This window comes from Malaya genurostris, chromosome 2 (assembly GCF_030247185.1).
Source record: "Malaya genurostris strain Urasoe2022 chromosome 2, Malgen_1.1, whole genome shotgun sequence".
Lineage (NCBI taxonomy): Eukaryota > Metazoa > Arthropoda > Insecta > Diptera > Culicidae > Malaya > Malaya genurostris.
Genome location: NC_080571.1, coordinates 261,224,192 through 261,243,253, shown reverse-complemented (window position 1 = coordinate 261,243,253; position 19,062 = coordinate 261,224,192). Strand labels below are relative to the sequence as shown.

Here is a 19,062-nt window from a genome sequence, read left to right as displayed (position 1 = left end):
CTGGGATCGGATCAGTGCTAGAACCGTTCAATGCAGATGAGTACTTGCCATTTGTGGTGGTTTGGAAGACCCCCTTTTCGTTTCCGCACACAGGACCGGGACGGCTGACGATCGCTGGCGGCAGTGGCTCGACTGTGGGGAACGTATCGGGGGCTTCCATGATGCTAACTATGTTGCGTCCCAGTCCAACCTCAAACGATAAATCACGCGCATCAATGGTGCTGGGCAGCAAGAGGTTTCCAACGAGGGGTAGACATCTACAAGCGCGAGCAAGATCAGGACTTGGATGCAAATAAAAAAGACAATACTTGCCGTGGAGAAATGTTTGGAAGACTCCTTCATCACACCCACACACAGGACCAGGACGGCTGGAGGACGCTGGCTGCAATGGCTCGACTGTGGTGAGGGGTTCAGGAGCTTCCAAAATGCCTATAACAGTGCGTCCCGGTATATTTCCATGCAATCTCATAACGTCATTGGTGTTGTCAAGAGGGAAAAAGGCGATCCAGATGTACCTTGCTGTTCCATACTCACAGGCGTACTACGGTCATTCTTATCTGGAGTAGGCGGAGAAACATCGATAGGCGGACACCAGACATCCTGCTTCCGGTTGTCCTCAAACTCGCGAAAGAGGACACCTTGAGGCCATGTGTCAGGATTAAGTGCAACATCACGATACTTAGCAGGAATTCCAACTTTGAAGGAGATAAAGTTCAGGGTGTTGACGTCCATTCCTTTTTTCACCAGCGGGATGACCGAAATTTCGTCATTGCAATTCAGTCCATCTTTCGTTAGTTTTTCGACCATCTCTTTACTAACGCTGGGATGAAAGCGAGAGAGGTAGATCCATGCAAGAGGGGAAGCTAGCGGAACCGTTGCAATATTGCAGTTTTCGGCTGGTTTCCGCCCACCCATCAATGAACTGCTTGTCTCAAATACCTCTTCGCGACGACGTTTAGCAGCCGGACGAGAAACTGGATTCGCTGGCACCGATGACGAAGTAGAAACGATGCGAGACAGGCGAGATATTTGCTGGCTATTTTTTGTTATTTCGGCTTTCAGCTCAGCACATATTGACTCAGTTTTTTCAGCAATAGCTGAGACAGCACACCCAATGGGGGAAACTGTCTTGCGAAAACGAGCAAGTTTTATCAATTTACAACATTCGTCACAAATCCAGAGCAAATTGGGGTTCTCGTCAATTACTTTCAAAAACGGCTTGTTTAGTTTTGCGCACTTCATGTGGACTACATGATTGCAAAAACCCGAACACCCTATGAAATCATCATCTGATTTAACGGTTTTAGCACACCGATCACAAGCACTAGCCATCGTGCACAAAACTCACAATGCTGACACTGAGGTTCAGATGGCGCCTCGAACGGGAAAAATAGAGTGAGTAGTTGGATTTCTATATAAAACGAAATCTTCGGTAGCCGGCACTATCGTTCCAAACAAATCACAAACAGCGACCAAACGGATCGAAAAAACACTTCGAAGTCCTTCGCCTCGACACGACACGAAACACAATCCGGATCTCGTCGAAATCGTCAATAACGCAGTGGGAAAAACGCTCAAAAAACTCCGAAATAATCAGAAAAACTACCAGAGCGAACAAACACACAACAATGGCGGTAAGTTGTTTACAAACAATGACGCTTGACATGTTATTTCAATAACTCTTGAAACACACTCTCGATTTGAGTAATTCTTGAGAAAGACTGATTTTCTGGTAGTTTTAAGAAAGGCTAATTGGCCATAAAATAATTATCAATTGTTAGTTAGTTCAACGTAAAATCGAAACAAATAAGTTAAGTTTTTGCAATGACTGAGCCGAAAAACAGGTTGATAAGATGCACAAATGAATACCACAGCTCTGGGTAGCAGAAATGGTAAAAACGTATGCATGGAATGCATAAGAACGCAGGTTCGAATCCTACATTTGGATGTATCTTTTTCCATTCATCTAACTTCTCAATCTGTTTTTCTGCTCAGTGGTTTTAAGTCTCAATACGACAGTCAGTGTTTTAGGTAGCGTTGAAAAAGACTGTTAGAACCAAAACAACTCTTGGTTACCGCAAAAAATTCCGGAAGCAAACACTAATGTGGTGCGAAGCTGTTGTTTTCAAGAATAGCATTAAATTCACTCAGATCAAACAATGCGTATCTCCAACGCATCGATAACCATTCGATGAATGGATTCACAGTTAGTTAGAAATATATCTTTCAAATTAAATTCCAAGAGATGTATTCGTGGTGATGAACCCGTTATATATTTGGATTGTGACGAGATTAGAGAGGAAAAAATCTTCCTCCGTTTGTGAAATTCTGTTCCAGGTAACTGCTGCAGTTTATGTACGTAACACGCTCGATATAAGTTGTTGCTTTATTCGAATAGAAACCAGCTCGTGTATAACTAAATGACAATCTGATAAAACATCACCTCTCAGAAGCTAAGCAAATGTATTAGCACTAATTTGATCGAAACCGTGTACTGTCCTGCTCGCCTAATATGGCAAAAATTACGAAACACACAATTAATTTGCTATATAACAAATAAAAACCATGCGATGGAAATTCAATTCGCACCAAATGCTAATAACAGAGAATATTGAGCATCATTTTTCTGATCGATCGAAGTAGTGAAGTAAGTGAAACTATTAGTAGCTAAAGCTTTGTGCATGCTTTAACCATGAATAGACACACAAAGCGAACTGTGCTGATAATGGTTGATGTTGTGATTCATAGATTGATGTCACAAATTAGTGTCCAGCTCTTTGAAGGTATTTGTGCATTTTTGAATGCACACTTCCCTAAGAGCAAATAGTCATTTTAGCATGTTTACTAAACGGGAGTTTCCAGCTAAACTATTCGATTAATCGGGAATTGGTCGATCGCAAATCAATTGTTTCGAAATTCCTGAATTTGTGAAAAAGAAAGTTGAGGCGATTTTTATATTGCACCTATCTTCTCCTAATCACGAAAGTTTGAACAGTTTCCTGCAATTACACCTGTGTGACACAGTGCATGTACCAAACCAAAAAAAAACACCTCCATCGTGTTTAGTGTAAACATATCCGTACTTACGTGTAGGTAACGTTGAGAGTGTTAAACACCGTCGACAAGTCCGTGTCGATCTCGACCTGGGAACAGGTGTAGCGACCAGTCAACTGCAGCGGTTGCCGTTTCTGTGCGTAACGAATCAGCTCCGTACCGCTGGGACCACTACGCATCGGAACGATTGTGTTCGAGCTGCCCCCCGTCGTATCCATCGACAGATAGGGATTTCGTTTGGATATGATGTTGGAAATCACGGTGTCCACTATAGCCGGTTTCACATCTTCCACAACGACCTGCATTCCCAAATCATCATCATCCTCATCCTCCTGGCCTTCGGTTTCAAAATGCGAAACCATAAACTGACCGGAATGGATCGTTTCACCGGTTCGCTTACGTTCCTCGCTGCAAATACCACCACTGCTACCGGCCGCACCAGGAACGCCTAGCGCCGAACCCAGCTTACCACGCGTCATTCTGTTTGTACCTCCCGGAGTCATGTTTAAAAACGGGCTGTGATCCGTCAGAGACATCTACACTAACCACAGTCAGAAATTACCAACAGTGGAAATTACCGAATACACACATTCACACTTGAGACGATTCCAACACAACACAACGCTCAAACCGCGCGAACAAGCAGGAATAGTGAGTATATACTGAATTTAGGAAAAAAGAGTGTATACTTCTTATTGCCTGCTATTCAGTTGTCTGCTAGCTGATAATTTTGCGCTATATCACACTATATCACATTACGAAAAGGCTGTCAGAGAAAAATAACGAAAAGTAAAATTAGTATTTACATTCCTGAATAAACGTACAGTTCAAGAGCATACCTTTATCCATACTCGATGATAATTTACTTCCGGAATTTCTATTTGGGATATTTTTGAAGGACTCAGATGGATCGTCGCCGAAAGATAGATGAAGATGAGTTTGATGTTTTAGTAGGATGATATTGAATGCAGCAGAAACCACACACGTAGGTTCGGTATTAACGGCTGCACATGCAGGTCAAAATGAATGTTATATATCTGAACGATGATCTTCTGGCCATAGCTACCACCCGACTTTCCGCGAATTCAGTACCTTTCCAGATAGTTCTGTACGCGAGCACAGCTGATCTACGACTGACAATGGATGCTCCAGTGTCAAGAGTCTCCCAAAACAATTTGCTTTCTTTTCGCTTTGCGAGATTATATTTTTGTTATTGTTGCTTTCCTGCACCGTTCAGTTCAGTCGGTGGGTAAAGTACATCTAATAATTTTCCGCTTTTCTGTTGAACAGGTTCGTGGTGATATTTTTAGAAATCTTTCCTGTCCAGTTATGCACTCCCGAACTTGTCGTAACCTTGACGATTTGTTTATCCACTTGATGGTATGGAAGAAAATAAACCTCAATAGATGCAAAACTTGATTGAAAAGAAAATTTCCCCGGTTGCTACTGCGGTGTAGAAATGCAATTGCGAAAAGTGGTGATGACGTTATATCACCGAAGCCACTTACTTTTACCGACCGATCAAAACAAGTCAAAACGATCGCATTTATTTTTTTAGAAACTTGCCACACACACCTCCGACATTCACTATCCCGTTTATTTCCACCAGCATAATAGAAACCAACATTTTTCTCACTCACTCGCTACTAAGCAGATGGAATCCGAATTTTCTCCATGTAAAATCGTAAACACACAATTCACCCGATTTTTAAGGCATAGAAAAATGTTTATGAGCAACCGAAATACTCTATACAATATGACGAAACACTAATTTCAACCTGATAAGGATCTCTGAGTGATGTTTAATTACTTTTAACCACACGAAAACCAATATAAACTGCGTTCTACGACCGATGCTTTGAGCCACGAACGACCATAAGAACAAAATGCACTTCGAACAAAAGTGCATCGAATACGCACAACTCAGCAAAACAACGATCATGTCAGTGCTGTCATCACATATTGCAGTCCACAATGTCAAAATTTCAAACTGAACGAAGGGTAGGAATCAACGTTGCCAGGTATACCGATTTATCCACGATGTGAAATACACTGGTGGCGTGATAAGACATTTTTGGTTGTTTGGTAATTTTTTCACGAAATTAAGTATGGCGCGCCGGGATTCAAACATGTAAACATAAACAAACGACCAGTTCAGATCGGGATTTCACTACTAAGTTACTACGGTTGTCGCGCAGCCTGGCGAATTTTTGGCACTAATTGAAAATCTGGACAGTTTTCTTCAAGGGCTTAAAAGGTAACGTCGAAATATAGAAAATTGTACCCACATCCGATTCTGTTCATTTCGGTGGAGGAAGGATTTGGCGGATCGCACTGTGGAATCTATGACAGTTATCATGGATAATGGAGTGATTGTGCTGTGGCTGGCAATTCAAACGCTACGTTACCCTATCAAAAACATCCAGTCTGTCATTTAGACTGTATTTATTTTTGTTTCATTTCTCGGTTGATTTTCCAGAAGGCCGTAACAGCAAGTGACAGTTTCTCTTTGTTCACTCTCTCTTTCGATTATTGTGATGTGATCTAAAAAGATTTTCTTGGATTTCACAGTTCTGTTTGGAAGTCGAACGTTTCGAGCATCATTCTATGCAAAGAGTTAAGTCAGTCGACGACACGACCAGGCACATTAAAACTGTTAAGTTGCTATGGACTAGTTACCAAGGAACCCCAAAACAAATAAACATGTTTTGAAAGCGGTGGAATAGTTCTATTAGTGTTAAACTTTTTCCAAATTAAGCATAAATGCATTTAAATTAACTCGATTTTCGGAATTTAATCGAAACTATGGATGAAACATCATAAATATGTATTTATTGGTTAAACTATATTTATAAATACTCAGAATCCGAAGTCATCGGATAGGGAGATACAGAATTGTTGTCGTGATGTTAGGATTCATAACAAATGGTCACTAAATTACCTGCACCCAATATCATCTGTAGATCTTCCGTAGTTTTATCATACTGTCATTTTCGAGAGCCGCGAAAGAAAGAGCCGAAAAAAATCACTATTTGATCTTACCTTTCCTCCAGTAACGGAAAACTTGCTAAGATGCAGTTTTTCTCACTCTTGTGGCCGGTATATGTATGTTTTGAAACAATTACCATTACAGTAGTATCGGTGTAATATGCCGGTATCAAAATTGTTTTGTGTCGGTTGATTGCGCAGCAGTCGAAACAGTATTTCACCTTGTTGGCCACTATTCAAGGATTACTAGTGGAATTCCACAAAGAAATCATTCTACCGTACGTTATGTAGGTACCGCAGAGCACTAGCCTCGCTCGGCTCGTTGTCGGTCATTTCCATGTCTTCTTCGTTGGTTTGCGCTGAGCTGTTATCACACAACGGTTTCAAGTCAGCAGTGAGTTATTCATCCCAATGTCCCTAAGACTGAATTTTGAACTTGGCATTATAAAAGACATAACTCATACTCCTCAATTTTTACATTCCGCTCGAGGTAGATAAATCCATTAAAATGTTCCGTAATATAATAACCGATCTGAAACTTATTTTGTTTACATTCATCTTGCCTTCGATATGCAGTAACCAAGGTTATGGTTACTGTTATTCAAAATCAATAATATATCAACTTGTGCTGCCAGTTTAAAAAAATTCACTAGCGTTCTCGATTTGACATTTCCAGTTACTGAGGGGTAGTTAAATTTACGATACAGTTTTGATAGACGAGTGGCAGGTCGTGTCGTCGGTTAAGTGATAAACGTGTAAACCGCTTGGTAATTAATAGAAGAGAAGAGAAAGTAAACAAAGAGAAACTGTCACTTGCTGTTACGGCCTTCTGGAAAATCAACCGAGATTTATCAACAGAGTTATCATTCGTACAGAATTATCTGTAATGGACTGATTTGTATACGTCCATGTGGATTTCCTGAAGGATACAGGTTTAATACATATTGCCAAAACTAAATATAGAATTGTGTGTACTTCTCATCCTCCAACGCAATACAAAATCGAACCCATGTTTTGTAAAATTATTTCCTTACTTCTGGCCTACCGCCACCTAAAATGCCTTACTTTTCACAACACGGAGCTGGGCGTCAATAAAAAAATGCAAAATTAGCTCATAAACTTTTTACTGATTTAATTTTGAACGCTTACAACTCAGTCATTTGTTTATAGATTTATATAGTTTAATTACCAATCGATTCGGAAACATTCAACTTTAGCACATGGGGAAACGTCGTTTAAGTATTTCAGCAGTATACCATTGAATAGCTTGCCATAATGATGTCATCCGCAACCGTTCTGGATAGGAACTATCGCACAAAATTTTAAAATGATTTTAAATATATCTTGATTTTGATAATTCATTTATGGCTTGCATATTTTAAACACACTTTGCATTCCCGAATTCTCAACGTTCTCCAGATTGTGGCGAGATTAACAAGTGCTCAGTTCGCTTGATGTAGGATTACTGTAGGAGAGAGATGGCACTAGATTTGCACGTTTCTGGCATTTAGAGGTAGGTCATGCAAAGGGGATCTCATTTGCCAAAACGTCACGGACTGGAACATAGGGTGGTCTACTTCGGGCCATAATGGAATCAATTATCTGGAGTACTCGGAACACGCTCAAACAACATGCTCAATGTCATGATAACCCTTACCGCAAACGCAATGATTACTCTCAATGAGGACAAAGGACAACACGATGAAGATGCGCTTTGAGCAAAGAGTGGTTGGACATAAGCCCTGACATTGAGCGACTAAAGTCTCGGTTCACATTCAACCCTCGAAGCCAAGTTTTCGTTTATACCAGCGGTATAATGAAATGTAACCAAAGTTACCCCTATTCTGTACATCGATCGATTCGAAATATTCCGATCGAATATGCAATTTCCATTCTGCATTCTGTTCGAGTTGGGTATGAACTCGAATATCATTCGTTCGAGTTGTGCAATTTTCGATCATTACTCGATCGATTTGCGTACGTATTACTACTGTTCGGTTTATAATCGTTCTAATTTGTTTATACAAGTGTGACGGTTTCGTTTACTAAGAAATGAATAAAATAAATAATATAGAACGTGTAAGTAGTGTTGACAGCTTTCATGGTTAGTGTTCAAAATTTCAAGTGTTCCTGAACGAGAGTCGATCGAATCATATAAGTCGAACGGAATAAAGAATGCAAAATTCGAACTCGAACGAAAGTGTAGATTCGTTCGTATCACAAATCCGTCGGATTGCAGAATCGGGGTGGTTGTAACTTCGAGATTACCACCCCGATTCTGCAATCCGACGGATTTGTGATACGAACGATTCTATACTTTCGTTCGAGTTCAAATTTTGCATTCTTTATTCCGTTCGACTTGTATGATTCGTTCGGGACACTTGAAATTTCGAACACTAACTGTCAAAGCTATCAACACAGTACACCCTCGAGATCATTGAAACCATGCCCAAAGACCATTACTTCATTGTCACGGACAGTCTAAGTTCAATAGAAGCTCTCCGGGCAATGAAGCCAGGAAAGTATCCCCCATATTTCCTGGGGAAAATACGGGAACATTTGAGAACTTTATCTGAACGGTCTTATTTAATATCGTTATTCTGGGTCCCTTCGCATTGTTCCATTCCGGGCAATGAAAAGGCAGACTTATTGGCTAAAGTGGGCGCATTGGAAAGTGATATTTATGAAAGACCAATCTGCTTCAATGAATTTTTCAGTATTTCTCGTCAGAAAACTCTCGAAAGTTGGCAAACTTCATGGACGAATGACGAACTGGGACGATGGCTACACTCCATTATCCCTAAGGTATCGACGAAACCTTGGTTCAAGGGGATGAACATGAGTCGTGATTTCATTCGCGTTATGTCACGGCTCATGTCAAATCACTATACATTCAACGCACATCTCCGGCGTATCGGGATCGTGGAGAACGGGCTCTGCACCTGTGGCGACGGTTATCAGGACATCGAGCATGTCGTGTGGTCGTGCGTAGAGTATCGTGACGCCAGGTCGAAGCTACTGGAATCCCTCAGGGCCCGAGGTAGACCGCCTGAGGTGCCGGTTCGGGATGTGTTGGCGAGTCGGGATAGTTCATATATGCTTCTCATATACCAGTACCTTAAACACATTGATATACAAGTGTAATGTGTTATTCCTCGCTCAGAAAATATAATCTCCACCTACAGGTTCGACACTAACATCCGCCCGATTCTCTCGATCCCCGTCCCTGTTCACCATCTTCATTGGAATTAACAAGATCTTTTTTTTTTGTCACTAACTTTTTCGTTCCCCTTTCCCTGTTTTTTCACCATCTCGATGGCAACTAATTAGATCTCTGTCGTTTTCAAACATTTTGTTCCCACACCCCTTTTTTACCCCGTTTCCCACAGTATTTACTTCTTTTTTTCATTCTCTTCCGTAACATCACCATCACCGGAAGACCGCTCCAGTCAATGACCAGCATGCGGGCCACCCGCCGGGCCTTCGTAGCCTGGGGGTGTTTCCCGCGGACCCTCACGGACCGAAGAATGCGGCCAACATAGAAAATTACCATCGCCATCTGGAATCATCTCATCCTAAATTCAATTCACCGGCCACTACCGATCGCCAGATACTATATTACATAATGAAACTACTCTAGTTTTAAGTTAGACGATAATTAAGATTAGTAAATACCCTTGGCATCTTAGAGCTTAAGCAGTGTGCCTTAATATTATATTATATTATTGAATAAAAAAAAAAAGCTATCAACACTACTTACACGTTCTTTTTTTTTATATTCTTTTCTTGGTAAAAGAAAACGGTCACACTTGTATAAACAAATTAGAACGATTCTAAACCGAACAGAAGTAATACGAACGCAAGTCGATCGAGTAATGTTCGAAATTTTAACAACTCGAACGAATGATATTCGAGTTCATACCCAACTCGAACGGAATGCAGAATGGAAATTGCACATTCGATCGGAATATTTCGAATCGATCGACGTACAGAATAGGGGTGTACAGGCGTTCTAATATTCCCAACATTAAGCTTTGAAACGATTTGGATGGAGAGAGTGAAGTCGGAAGTTTTCTCTTGTAAACGTTTCGTGGAATTCGAGAGGACTTTTCTCCTTACTTATTGTGCTACATTTTTTTCTGTACTCTGATCGAATTACGCGCAAAACTTTACATTCAATCGAAATGCACAATAGTGCTGAATAAATAATAGCAAAACCAATCATACATCCTTTTACGCATTTGTTAGAAATTTTTCAGACTAACAAATCACGATTATCTGCCCATGTAGGGAACAATGATTATAACATATCCATCTAGAAGAAACGAATTAATAAGAGGTTATTGAATTAGAATAACATATTATGTTCAATATAGAGCTCATAACACACGTGTAATATCAAATTTTTCGAAAATAATTGTCATTTGCATACAATAATTTTGATTTCTTAACCTAGAACAAAAACATATAACAATGAAAGCTAACAGAAATATCGTTCTAGTGAGTCAAATTTTTATAGTAATCACAGTTGGGACAAAACGCATTTAGCTGTCCATAATCCCTAAGTGGTTCCACGAAAAACTGCAAATTTGCACCACAAGATGCCTCATGCTCCTCTACTGTGTGTCGTAGCATGCTTCCAAAATGGTCAATGCTATCCGTGTGTCTTACTTGGATGCCACAAGGGCATCGTATTATTTGTGATTCTGCTTGTTTCAACTCGTTTTTCTGACAAATCGGACAAAACACTACCTCCTGTCCGTATTCGTCAATCATGTAATTTTCCGAACGTTCGTATTCTTCGAACAACCACTCATTGGTTTCGGCGATAAGCTCCTGGAAAATCAGTTCTTGTAATTCGATATCTTTCTCGATTTCGGACAGTTCTTGTCGAACTATTGATTCTAGTAAAGCTTTTTCCTCATTCACGATATTACGTTTTCGGAGAAGATGATCGTTTCGTGCTTCTTTTATCCGGAGACGACATTTCTGGAAATTGACCAAGATCGTAAATAAATCTTGCAAGCTAAAATTAGCACACTAAAACAATAGATAACCTCTCGCATCATATCCACTAGCTTTGGGGAGCCATACTTAAATCGATGGGCAGCGTTCTTTGACCGACATTTTTGTGCAGCACTCGTGTGGTATACTGGCGAAGAACTTATCAGCTCCATTTTCTATAGACTCTCGTTTAAACAAACACAACAAACGGATTGATTATCCAAATGAAAACAATAATATAAAATAAACGGAAATTTGTGCGACCAAATAGTTTACTTGGAAACTCTACCGAACAGAATATGTAATGAAAAAATATTGATTGGCGCGATTATTCGTGTTTAGAAATCATCAGCTGAGTTTGACAGTTATAATGACAGCTGCTGTGTTTTCAAAGGGGCTGATGCAGCAAAAGACCAGAGATGCCATTTATACAGATTTTTCCGTGCGCATACAGATTCAATAGGGTGCATATATTTCAAAGATTTCCAGAATTTAATACAGATTTCACAAAAAGTAGTAAAGTTAAATTAAACCTTTCCGTGTTTAATTGCAGTGACGAGATAAAAGTTTATTAGTCAACGGACAAATCACAAATTCAAAGGAAATCTATGTGCAAATATTTGATGGTCAGAGCAAATTCAGCAGCTGCAAGATTCATATGGGTGGTCTATAATGTAAATGAAACTGAAACAAACGTATTCGTATTATTTATTCGACCAGTTCTACTGTCAAATTTAAAACTGGTTTACATTGCCGCTCTATTTTTTCTATATTTGAAACACAGATAAAACGCTGCTGGGGCAGCCAGTTTATTTTGTTCTAATTTCTAGATTTAAATTTTAAACCTGACCTAATTTATGCATCTAGAACTAGAACACTCCTGAATATGCCCTCAACATTGAAATACATTATAATTTGAAACTAATTTGAACTGATATTCAAAGAAGTTATAGCATCCCGAAACTTTACTGTCAGACTGAGAATTGTATGACCTAGCTTGAGGTTGTGCCAACTTTTGAAGTCAACATTTTTAATTGTTGTTGAAAAAAATTATGAAGTTTCGTCGTTGTAAACTCTTGTGAACTACGAAGATATGAAATATGCTCATTGAATGTCTCATTTTATTGCCATAACCTGTTGGAATATCCTCTAGCATCACTTCATTACAGAAATATCATTTTGTTGAAGTATACAGATGACTACAGAGTTTTTACACATTGCAATTCAGATTATCTACGAAAATATCTGGCATCTCTGCGAAAGGCATCCCACTACAAGGGGCTTTCAAATTCCGAAGCATTCTTATTACACGTCACAGGTAAATTATTGAAAATGGAACTAACTTTTATTAATATACCTATTCGTGTACGCGGTATGTACAAATACAAATTATAATACGGAGTACTCCGACAAATTTTCAAGGACACATTTTGCATCGTGCGGTACATTGTCATGATACACTGTCAGAGTGACAATGTACTTTAACGAATTTTCTATAAAACTAGCAACACTGAAGGGTAAGAACAAGTTCACTATAGTTACTGTTTATTATAGTGAAAAATATGTAAACATATTACTTACATATTTTGATCCTTAGGAAAACTATGAAGCGAAATTTCGGTCGACCCTGTTCGTGTGTCACATCCCTCTACTAAGAAACTTCTCACCATTTCGAAAGCTTCTCGGTTTATTAGCCGGCGATATTTAGACTAATTGTTGCAGTTTAATACAGCAACGATAAACAAACAAGTTTGTTTTGCACCGTAGCAACTAGCATAAAGCGTTGCCAGAAACGATCTCCTTTCACATTTTCACGCTATCGCAACGAAAGGGAGATATTTGCTAGGCTTACTTGTTCATGCTGTGAACCAAACATTGGCGATTCGTTTATATGGGACTTAGGGGTATTATTATTTGTATTTGGTATGTATATCCGTCGCTTAAAATCATACAACGCAGAAATGAGTATGAGTATGAGTATGAGTATGAGTTCACATCGCGCCACATTTTTGAAAGAGAAGCTACTAGAATAGAAATATACAGAACACACAAAAATAAAATATAATAAAATAAATTTTTCTAATGTTGTTTTCGTATGATGCCAACTGAAGACAAACACGAGAAAAGGTCCTAAGTGCAAAAGACAGTTTCTCTTTGTTTACTTTCTCTTTCGAGTATTACGGTAAATCAGTAATCTTTCCATCTAACACTTCACATAGGATAACAGCAAAAACCATCCACTTTCGATATGCACTGTAGAATTTGTTGGAAATTACTGGAATTTGTCGTGATAATTGAAAGAGGAAGTAAACCAAGAGAAACTGTCATTTGAACTTGGGACCTTTTCTAATGTTCATCGAGAACTGTTGTCAAACCTTTTGTTTGAAACCAGAATTTAGTTTCAACGTGATTGAATTAAAAATACCTTCAGTTTCGAAATTTAATCCTAAAACGGGTTTGCTCACTCCTCCGTTGCTAAGTTCTAACCCAACTGAGTTATTTGAAAAGTGTTTTTTTTATGAAACTGCATCAAACAAAAACGACAATAATAAAATCGTTTGGAGCGCAACGAGCTGTGTTGTGTGACTATTTTATTGAGCCTACTAGATTCATGTGCTCCACTATTTCGAACCACATGCTTGATTGAGTATGGACCAAACCACAAGAACAGCATACATCTTTCCTACGTCATAACAAAATATGACGTAGGAAAGATGTATGCTGTTCATGTGACTATATAAATTGTGTTCAATACCGTTATAGTTATTGAAAATTCCTTTGTGGAGAAAAGAAAAGGAATGATTAAAATATGGACCGGTTCTTAAATAATTCATGGTTTTCCAGAAAAGTTCATCTCTAACTTTCAGAGTTGATCCTTGGGTGCGATTTTTACTGTAGTAATGTGTTAAAATGTCATTCATAGACAAAAGGATGTATACACCCACATGAAAAAGTCAAACTATTACTGTAATCTCAAACGTTCAATCAGCCTAACTTTTCTACGTAGTAGAAACTCCTGTTGAATCGATAAATTACTTGAAAAATCACATTCTTACGTAGCCCTCTAATCGATTTTACTTTGTTTATCACAATTAAATTCTATTATCCACTGTTACGTCACTACACTTTCACTAAAGTGTAATACTTACAATACGAGTACGTATTTTATGAATACTTTTTGCAGTATTCATTAGTTCGTAGCAACAAATTTATAAAACTATAATACAATGACGAAGACTACAAAAAGTAGTTCGGAATTGGTATCTGTATTTTAATTAGTTAGAGTATCGTTCCCAAACATAACATTTGATTTAAAATCACCCCAAAATAGAATATATAGACAAAATTGCACCAATTAAAAAACTAAGCAATGGCTCATACAACCGATTTGGATAATTTAAGTAACAATGGATTTTTTGGTGTGTTTGAATTTATGTAGATAAATACTGACTTGGATTTAAGTATTGGTCAGTTTTGAAAACTGAAAATGTCAGAGCAAGTACTGTAAAATGACCTAGGCATCGTAACAGTTGTCGAGAAACTTAACATCTATCGCGATAACCTCCATTTTTCAAATTTTATATCATTCATATTCACACTAGTGATAAGTACGTAGTGGTCTTAAATTTCAAAACGAAACTCACATGAATTTCTCAGAGATAAATTACCGTTTTGGAACATATCCAAGTAATTTTCACCTAAACTGTTGATTTTAACCATGGTAGCGATGCTCGTGTGCTTTTTGTAAGGCCATCTCACAGCGATTTCGGTCTTCAATCGCTTTATTAATGCTCGCTAATACTAGCTTTTTCTGATTTGAGGTAGTCCTCCAAAAGCATACTATTCCGATCCCAGAAAATCGACATTGTGATTTTTTCGTCCCATTGAGACGCCCTTCATCGAGGCACTCGTACCGCTTCGAAGCACTCGTGCAGACTTCAGTCCATTGTCGGGTAATTATTCTGTTCTCTGGCGTATAATAATGGATTCAACCAAACATGTACTCGAAGTGCGCTTGCGTTCGTCTTTCTAGCCCCAAATAAGTGTGTGCTGGATTCAGCGGCAGGATATCTTTCTCATCTGCAAAATCTTGCTTAACGAAGGCGTGTTCGTGACTTTCTCTTTCCGGTCGCCCAGTACAATTTTATGTATTATTATTATCGTCATTTATTTTATCCCGGTTTGATCCTGCATTTTATGCGGTTTTGACTCGGTTCTGCTTCTTAGGACCTGCCACTGCGTGCTTTATCGGCAGTGGAGTTTTAACTATCACGTAACTCTCAAAAGTTTTTTTCTGTTTCTGATTTCAGGAGGGGCCAGGGCCTTTCGCCGTGACTGTCGGTAACATTTAAAATAGAGAAACCATCGAGTTATGTAAAATAACATTTCAATTTACTGAATACTCTCGTATCAAGAAAAGTACTAATGTACCCTTCATGGATAGAATAGAACAATTCGGTAGTAACATGTGATTAGGGCATATCGCACGATAGGCCCTTGCGAATGTTACAAAATATAATGCTAATTGCTCGGCTCTACAACCTTCATTAACACAATAATCGATATGATCTCGTATATAGAAGTCCAATCTACGAAATTGTGCGCAATATGCTTGAATTTCGTGTTTAAAACTTGAGTAATGAGAATTATTTCTCGTAACTTTCTAAAGGGCATATCGCACGATATGCCCTAATCACATGTTAGTACCGAATTAATTCACGTGAATAATATTTATGCTCATTTTTCCTCAAAATTAGTTCCATTTTTTCGTTTCGATAAGATATGCCATCGTGCTAATTTTGATCAGTGTATTCAATGTCGCTGTAGGATGATTTCATAATTTTAACATTTCCAGTAGATTTAGCAAATAAGTGTTAAAATTGTGATGCCAAAACTCTTGAAATGCTTTTTAACACCTATGATTTACATAAAATAACACATATAACGCTTCGTAACACACAAAACGTACAAAAGAGTGACGAATGTAACGCCTCGTAACACTTGTACCATTTAAAAATGTAACTCATGTTACGTTTTTTAACACCTAAAACTTACATAAAAAGTTACGCATGTAACGATTTGTAACGTCTATAACTTACAAAAGAGTAATGCATGTAATACTTAGTAACGCCTAAAAATTATTTAACGTAACGAATGTATTGCTTCATAACGCTTCGTAACACCTATAACTTACTGAAAAGCAATGCTTCGTAACGCTCCGTAACGCAACTTAATAAAAAGTAACTCGAGTAACGCGCCGTAACACCTATAGCTATGACTCACAAAAAAGTAACGAAAGTAACGCTTCGTAACACCTATAGCTTGCAAAACTTACCTGTAACTTACTAAAATATAACGCATGTAACGCTTCGTAACGTCATAAATCACAAAAAAGTAACGCATGTAACACTTCGTAACGCTTGTAACTTACAAAAAATTAATACGTGTAACGCTGTGTAACGCCTATAACTCACGAAAAATTACGCATGTAATGTTTCGTAACGTTTATATCTTATTGAAAAATATCGTAAAAACGTTAAAACCTCTGTAATCGGAACAAAAAATAGTACCTTTACTCAGGCGTTTACTCAGATAGGCATAAAAAACCATCGTAACGTAGATAGCTTCAAAAACTAAACCACCATTTGATGTATTTTATGTTGTATTTTATATATTATTATTATTATTATTATTATTATTATTATTATTATTATTATTATTATTATTATTATTATTATTATTATTATTATTATTATTATTATTATTATTATTATTATTATTATTATTATTGTAATTGATTTAATTTGTTTTAATTTAATTTCATGTTTTCAATGATTTTTCCACTAAAAGAAATGAAAATTTAGATGGGCGATAGAACAGATCCAGAGAACTAAGAGAGAGAGAGAGAGCTCAAGTGAAGCTTTGTTACTACAATCCAGTTCGGAACTTGACCTTCTGTTTCAAAACACGGTGCATTCGGATTATGATTATGACAGGAAAACTGGAACGATTCAATTGATAATAAGAACTATTGCTAGTCGGGACTTCAAACAAATGGAATCTGGCTTGTTGGACGTTCACCTTATAATCCGCCGATCCAGGATGAACACATTGAACTATATTCTGCGATGTACCAAAGAAAAGACTTCGTGGTAAAATAATAGGTAGTTAGATAGTATACTGGTAAATACTATGTTCAAAACAAACCGACCGCAATAAATCAAGTGTCATTCTTCGGAATCACAGCCAGACGCTTAAAACCCGACGTAAGCAATTCGTGGGAAGCTCATACTAATCTAATTACGCAAATTGTCCATTTACCAGTGACCAGTGAAATAAATATGAAATGCACGTTAGTTTCCTTACATGTATCAACTACGACAGAAGTTACTCGCGTTTTCAATTCTTTATGAATGTGTGGAAAAATAATAGAGTGAATGTGATTACCGCAGGATTAGTTTAAATCGTTGATAATTATTGTTCCGACACGACATCATTAAATGCGCGAAAGGAACAGTGAAATACACAATGGAGAGACAGCTGGACTAGACTTACAGATTGAACCGGGGGCTGGGTAAAATTTGTACCGCCCGTTGTTCATATCAACTGCAATTTTGAGTTTGATGTGGATGCTTATTACTCTGAAAATATTGCTTCAGTCGGTGACAGAACCGGATGTCATTAGTAAAACTGGTCAATTCATGAGTGATATATGGAAAATATTTGACATACGTGGTTCTGTTTTAAAGTGCGGTTGTACCGTGCCAGACTCGAAAAGTATTTGAAATTATACATGGACACTTGTCGAGTTTTGTTTATGGCTTAATATTCGGCGGTACAAATGCTATAGAATCAGGAACCATGCAAGGCATATATACTTCGTGTTGCATATTAAATATTGATTTATGACATATGACACCTTCGTGGTAAGCGAATGTGATAAATAACAATATGAGTATGGTGCAACGAACAACGGCGGCAGGCCCCACGAATCGGTTACACAGAACAGTATCAAAACTACATAAAATGGAAATTGAAACCGGGGTAAAATAAACGACAATAATAATAAAATAAACGACAATAATAATAAAATGGTACTGAATGACCGGGAAGAAAAAGTGCGCGAGCATTCCATAATTGGGCAAGACTCTGCAGATGAGAAAGATATCCTGCCGGAAGATAAATCCTACTCATTTGAGACTAAAAAGACGAACGCAAGCGTACTTTGAATACATGTTTGGCTGAATCCATTATTATACGTTAGAGAACAGAATGATTACCCGACAATGCACGAGTGCTTCGAAGCAGCACAAGTGTCTTGAAGGGAGGCTCAATGGGTCGGAAAGGTCGGTTTTCTGGGATTGTCATAGTATAGTTTTGGAAGACTACCTTAAAATAGAAAAAAAAACTGCAAGATTAGCGTGCATTAATGGAGCGGTTGAAGACCGAAATCGCTGTGAAATAACCTTAAAGGAAACAAATGAACATAGCTATCATGGTTAATTCAACGGTTGTAGGTTCCAATTACCTGCCCATCCACCTTGTTCACCTGATTTCATTTCCTCGAACTATTATCTTTTTCCGAACCTCTAGTTAGCTCTAAGAAATCGATGTGAATTTCGTTTTGGAATTTTGAACCGCTACCTGACACCGAAACCAGTATAACCAAAGTAAGTTTGTATAGCAATCAGCTAACTTGATCTACAAATTTAGACATGTTTTCGTTCTCCACAAATCGGCATAAGGGAGCTATCTCGGACCTCTTTTTTCTGTTACCTACTGAATAGGTATAAAAGGTTATCATTTCTCGGTTGATTTTTCAATAGGCCGTACCGCTTGATAATTAATAAAAGAAAAAAGTAAACAAAGAAAAACTGTCACTTGCTTTTACGGCCTTCAGAAAAATCAACCGAGATTTGATACGTTCCGTTCATTCTAGTTAGTTCTAATTGCAGTTGACTAGGGATGTCAGATTTTTCGAATTACTTGATTGTTCAATAATCGAGTTTAATTTTC

At 38.0% G+C, this 19,062-nt stretch overlaps 3 protein-coding genes across 8 annotated transcripts in view; 1 reads left to right on the top strand and 2 right to left on the bottom strand.

Moving 5' to 3' along the window:
* Nucleotides 1–4,972, bottom strand: part of LOC131429722 (MLX-interacting protein) — a 147,126-nt gene extending 142,154 nt beyond the window's left edge. The window contains exons 1-2 of the mRNA XM_058594042.1: nt 3,894–4,972; nt 3,088–3,820 (exon numbers count right to left, since the gene is read on the bottom strand). Coding sequence (XP_058450025.1) covers nt 3,088–3,590 — 503 coding nt within the window. The 5' untranslated portion in view covers nt 3,591–3,820; nt 3,894–4,972. The remainder of the gene's footprint in view (nt 1–3,087; nt 3,821–3,893) is intronic.
* A 5,429-nt stretch (nt 4,973–10,401) lies between these two features.
* Nucleotides 10,402–11,368, bottom strand: LOC131433043 (RIP-like protein). Its single transcript, XM_058599771.1, has 2 exons — nt 11,100–11,368; nt 10,402–11,031 (listed from the first exon to the last, which is right to left on the bottom strand). Exons 1-2 carry the CDS (start codon nt 11,217–11,219, stop codon nt 10,540–10,542), a joined length of 612 nt encoding a protein of 203 aa, XP_058455754.1. The 5' UTR covers nt 11,220–11,368; the 3' UTR covers nt 10,402–10,539.
* Nucleotides 11,369–17,413: 6,045 nt separating this feature from the next.
* The window catches only part of LOC131429719 (ATP-binding cassette sub-family C member Sur), a 209,771-nt gene continuing 208,122 nt past the window's right edge, over nt 17,414–19,062 (top strand). For 3 of the 6 annotated variants that reach the window (XM_058594038.1, XM_058594035.1, XM_058594033.1), the window contains exon 1: nt 17,414–17,620. Coding sequence is in view for 2 of the 6 variants with exons in the window: in XM_058594036.1 (XP_058450019.1) it covers nt 17,456–17,485 (30 nt within the window). In the remaining 4 variants the exon portion in view is untranslated. The remainder of the gene's footprint in view (nt 17,621–19,062) is intronic. The other 3 variants (XM_058594034.1, XM_058594037.1, XM_058594036.1) reach the window with 3 other exon arrangements.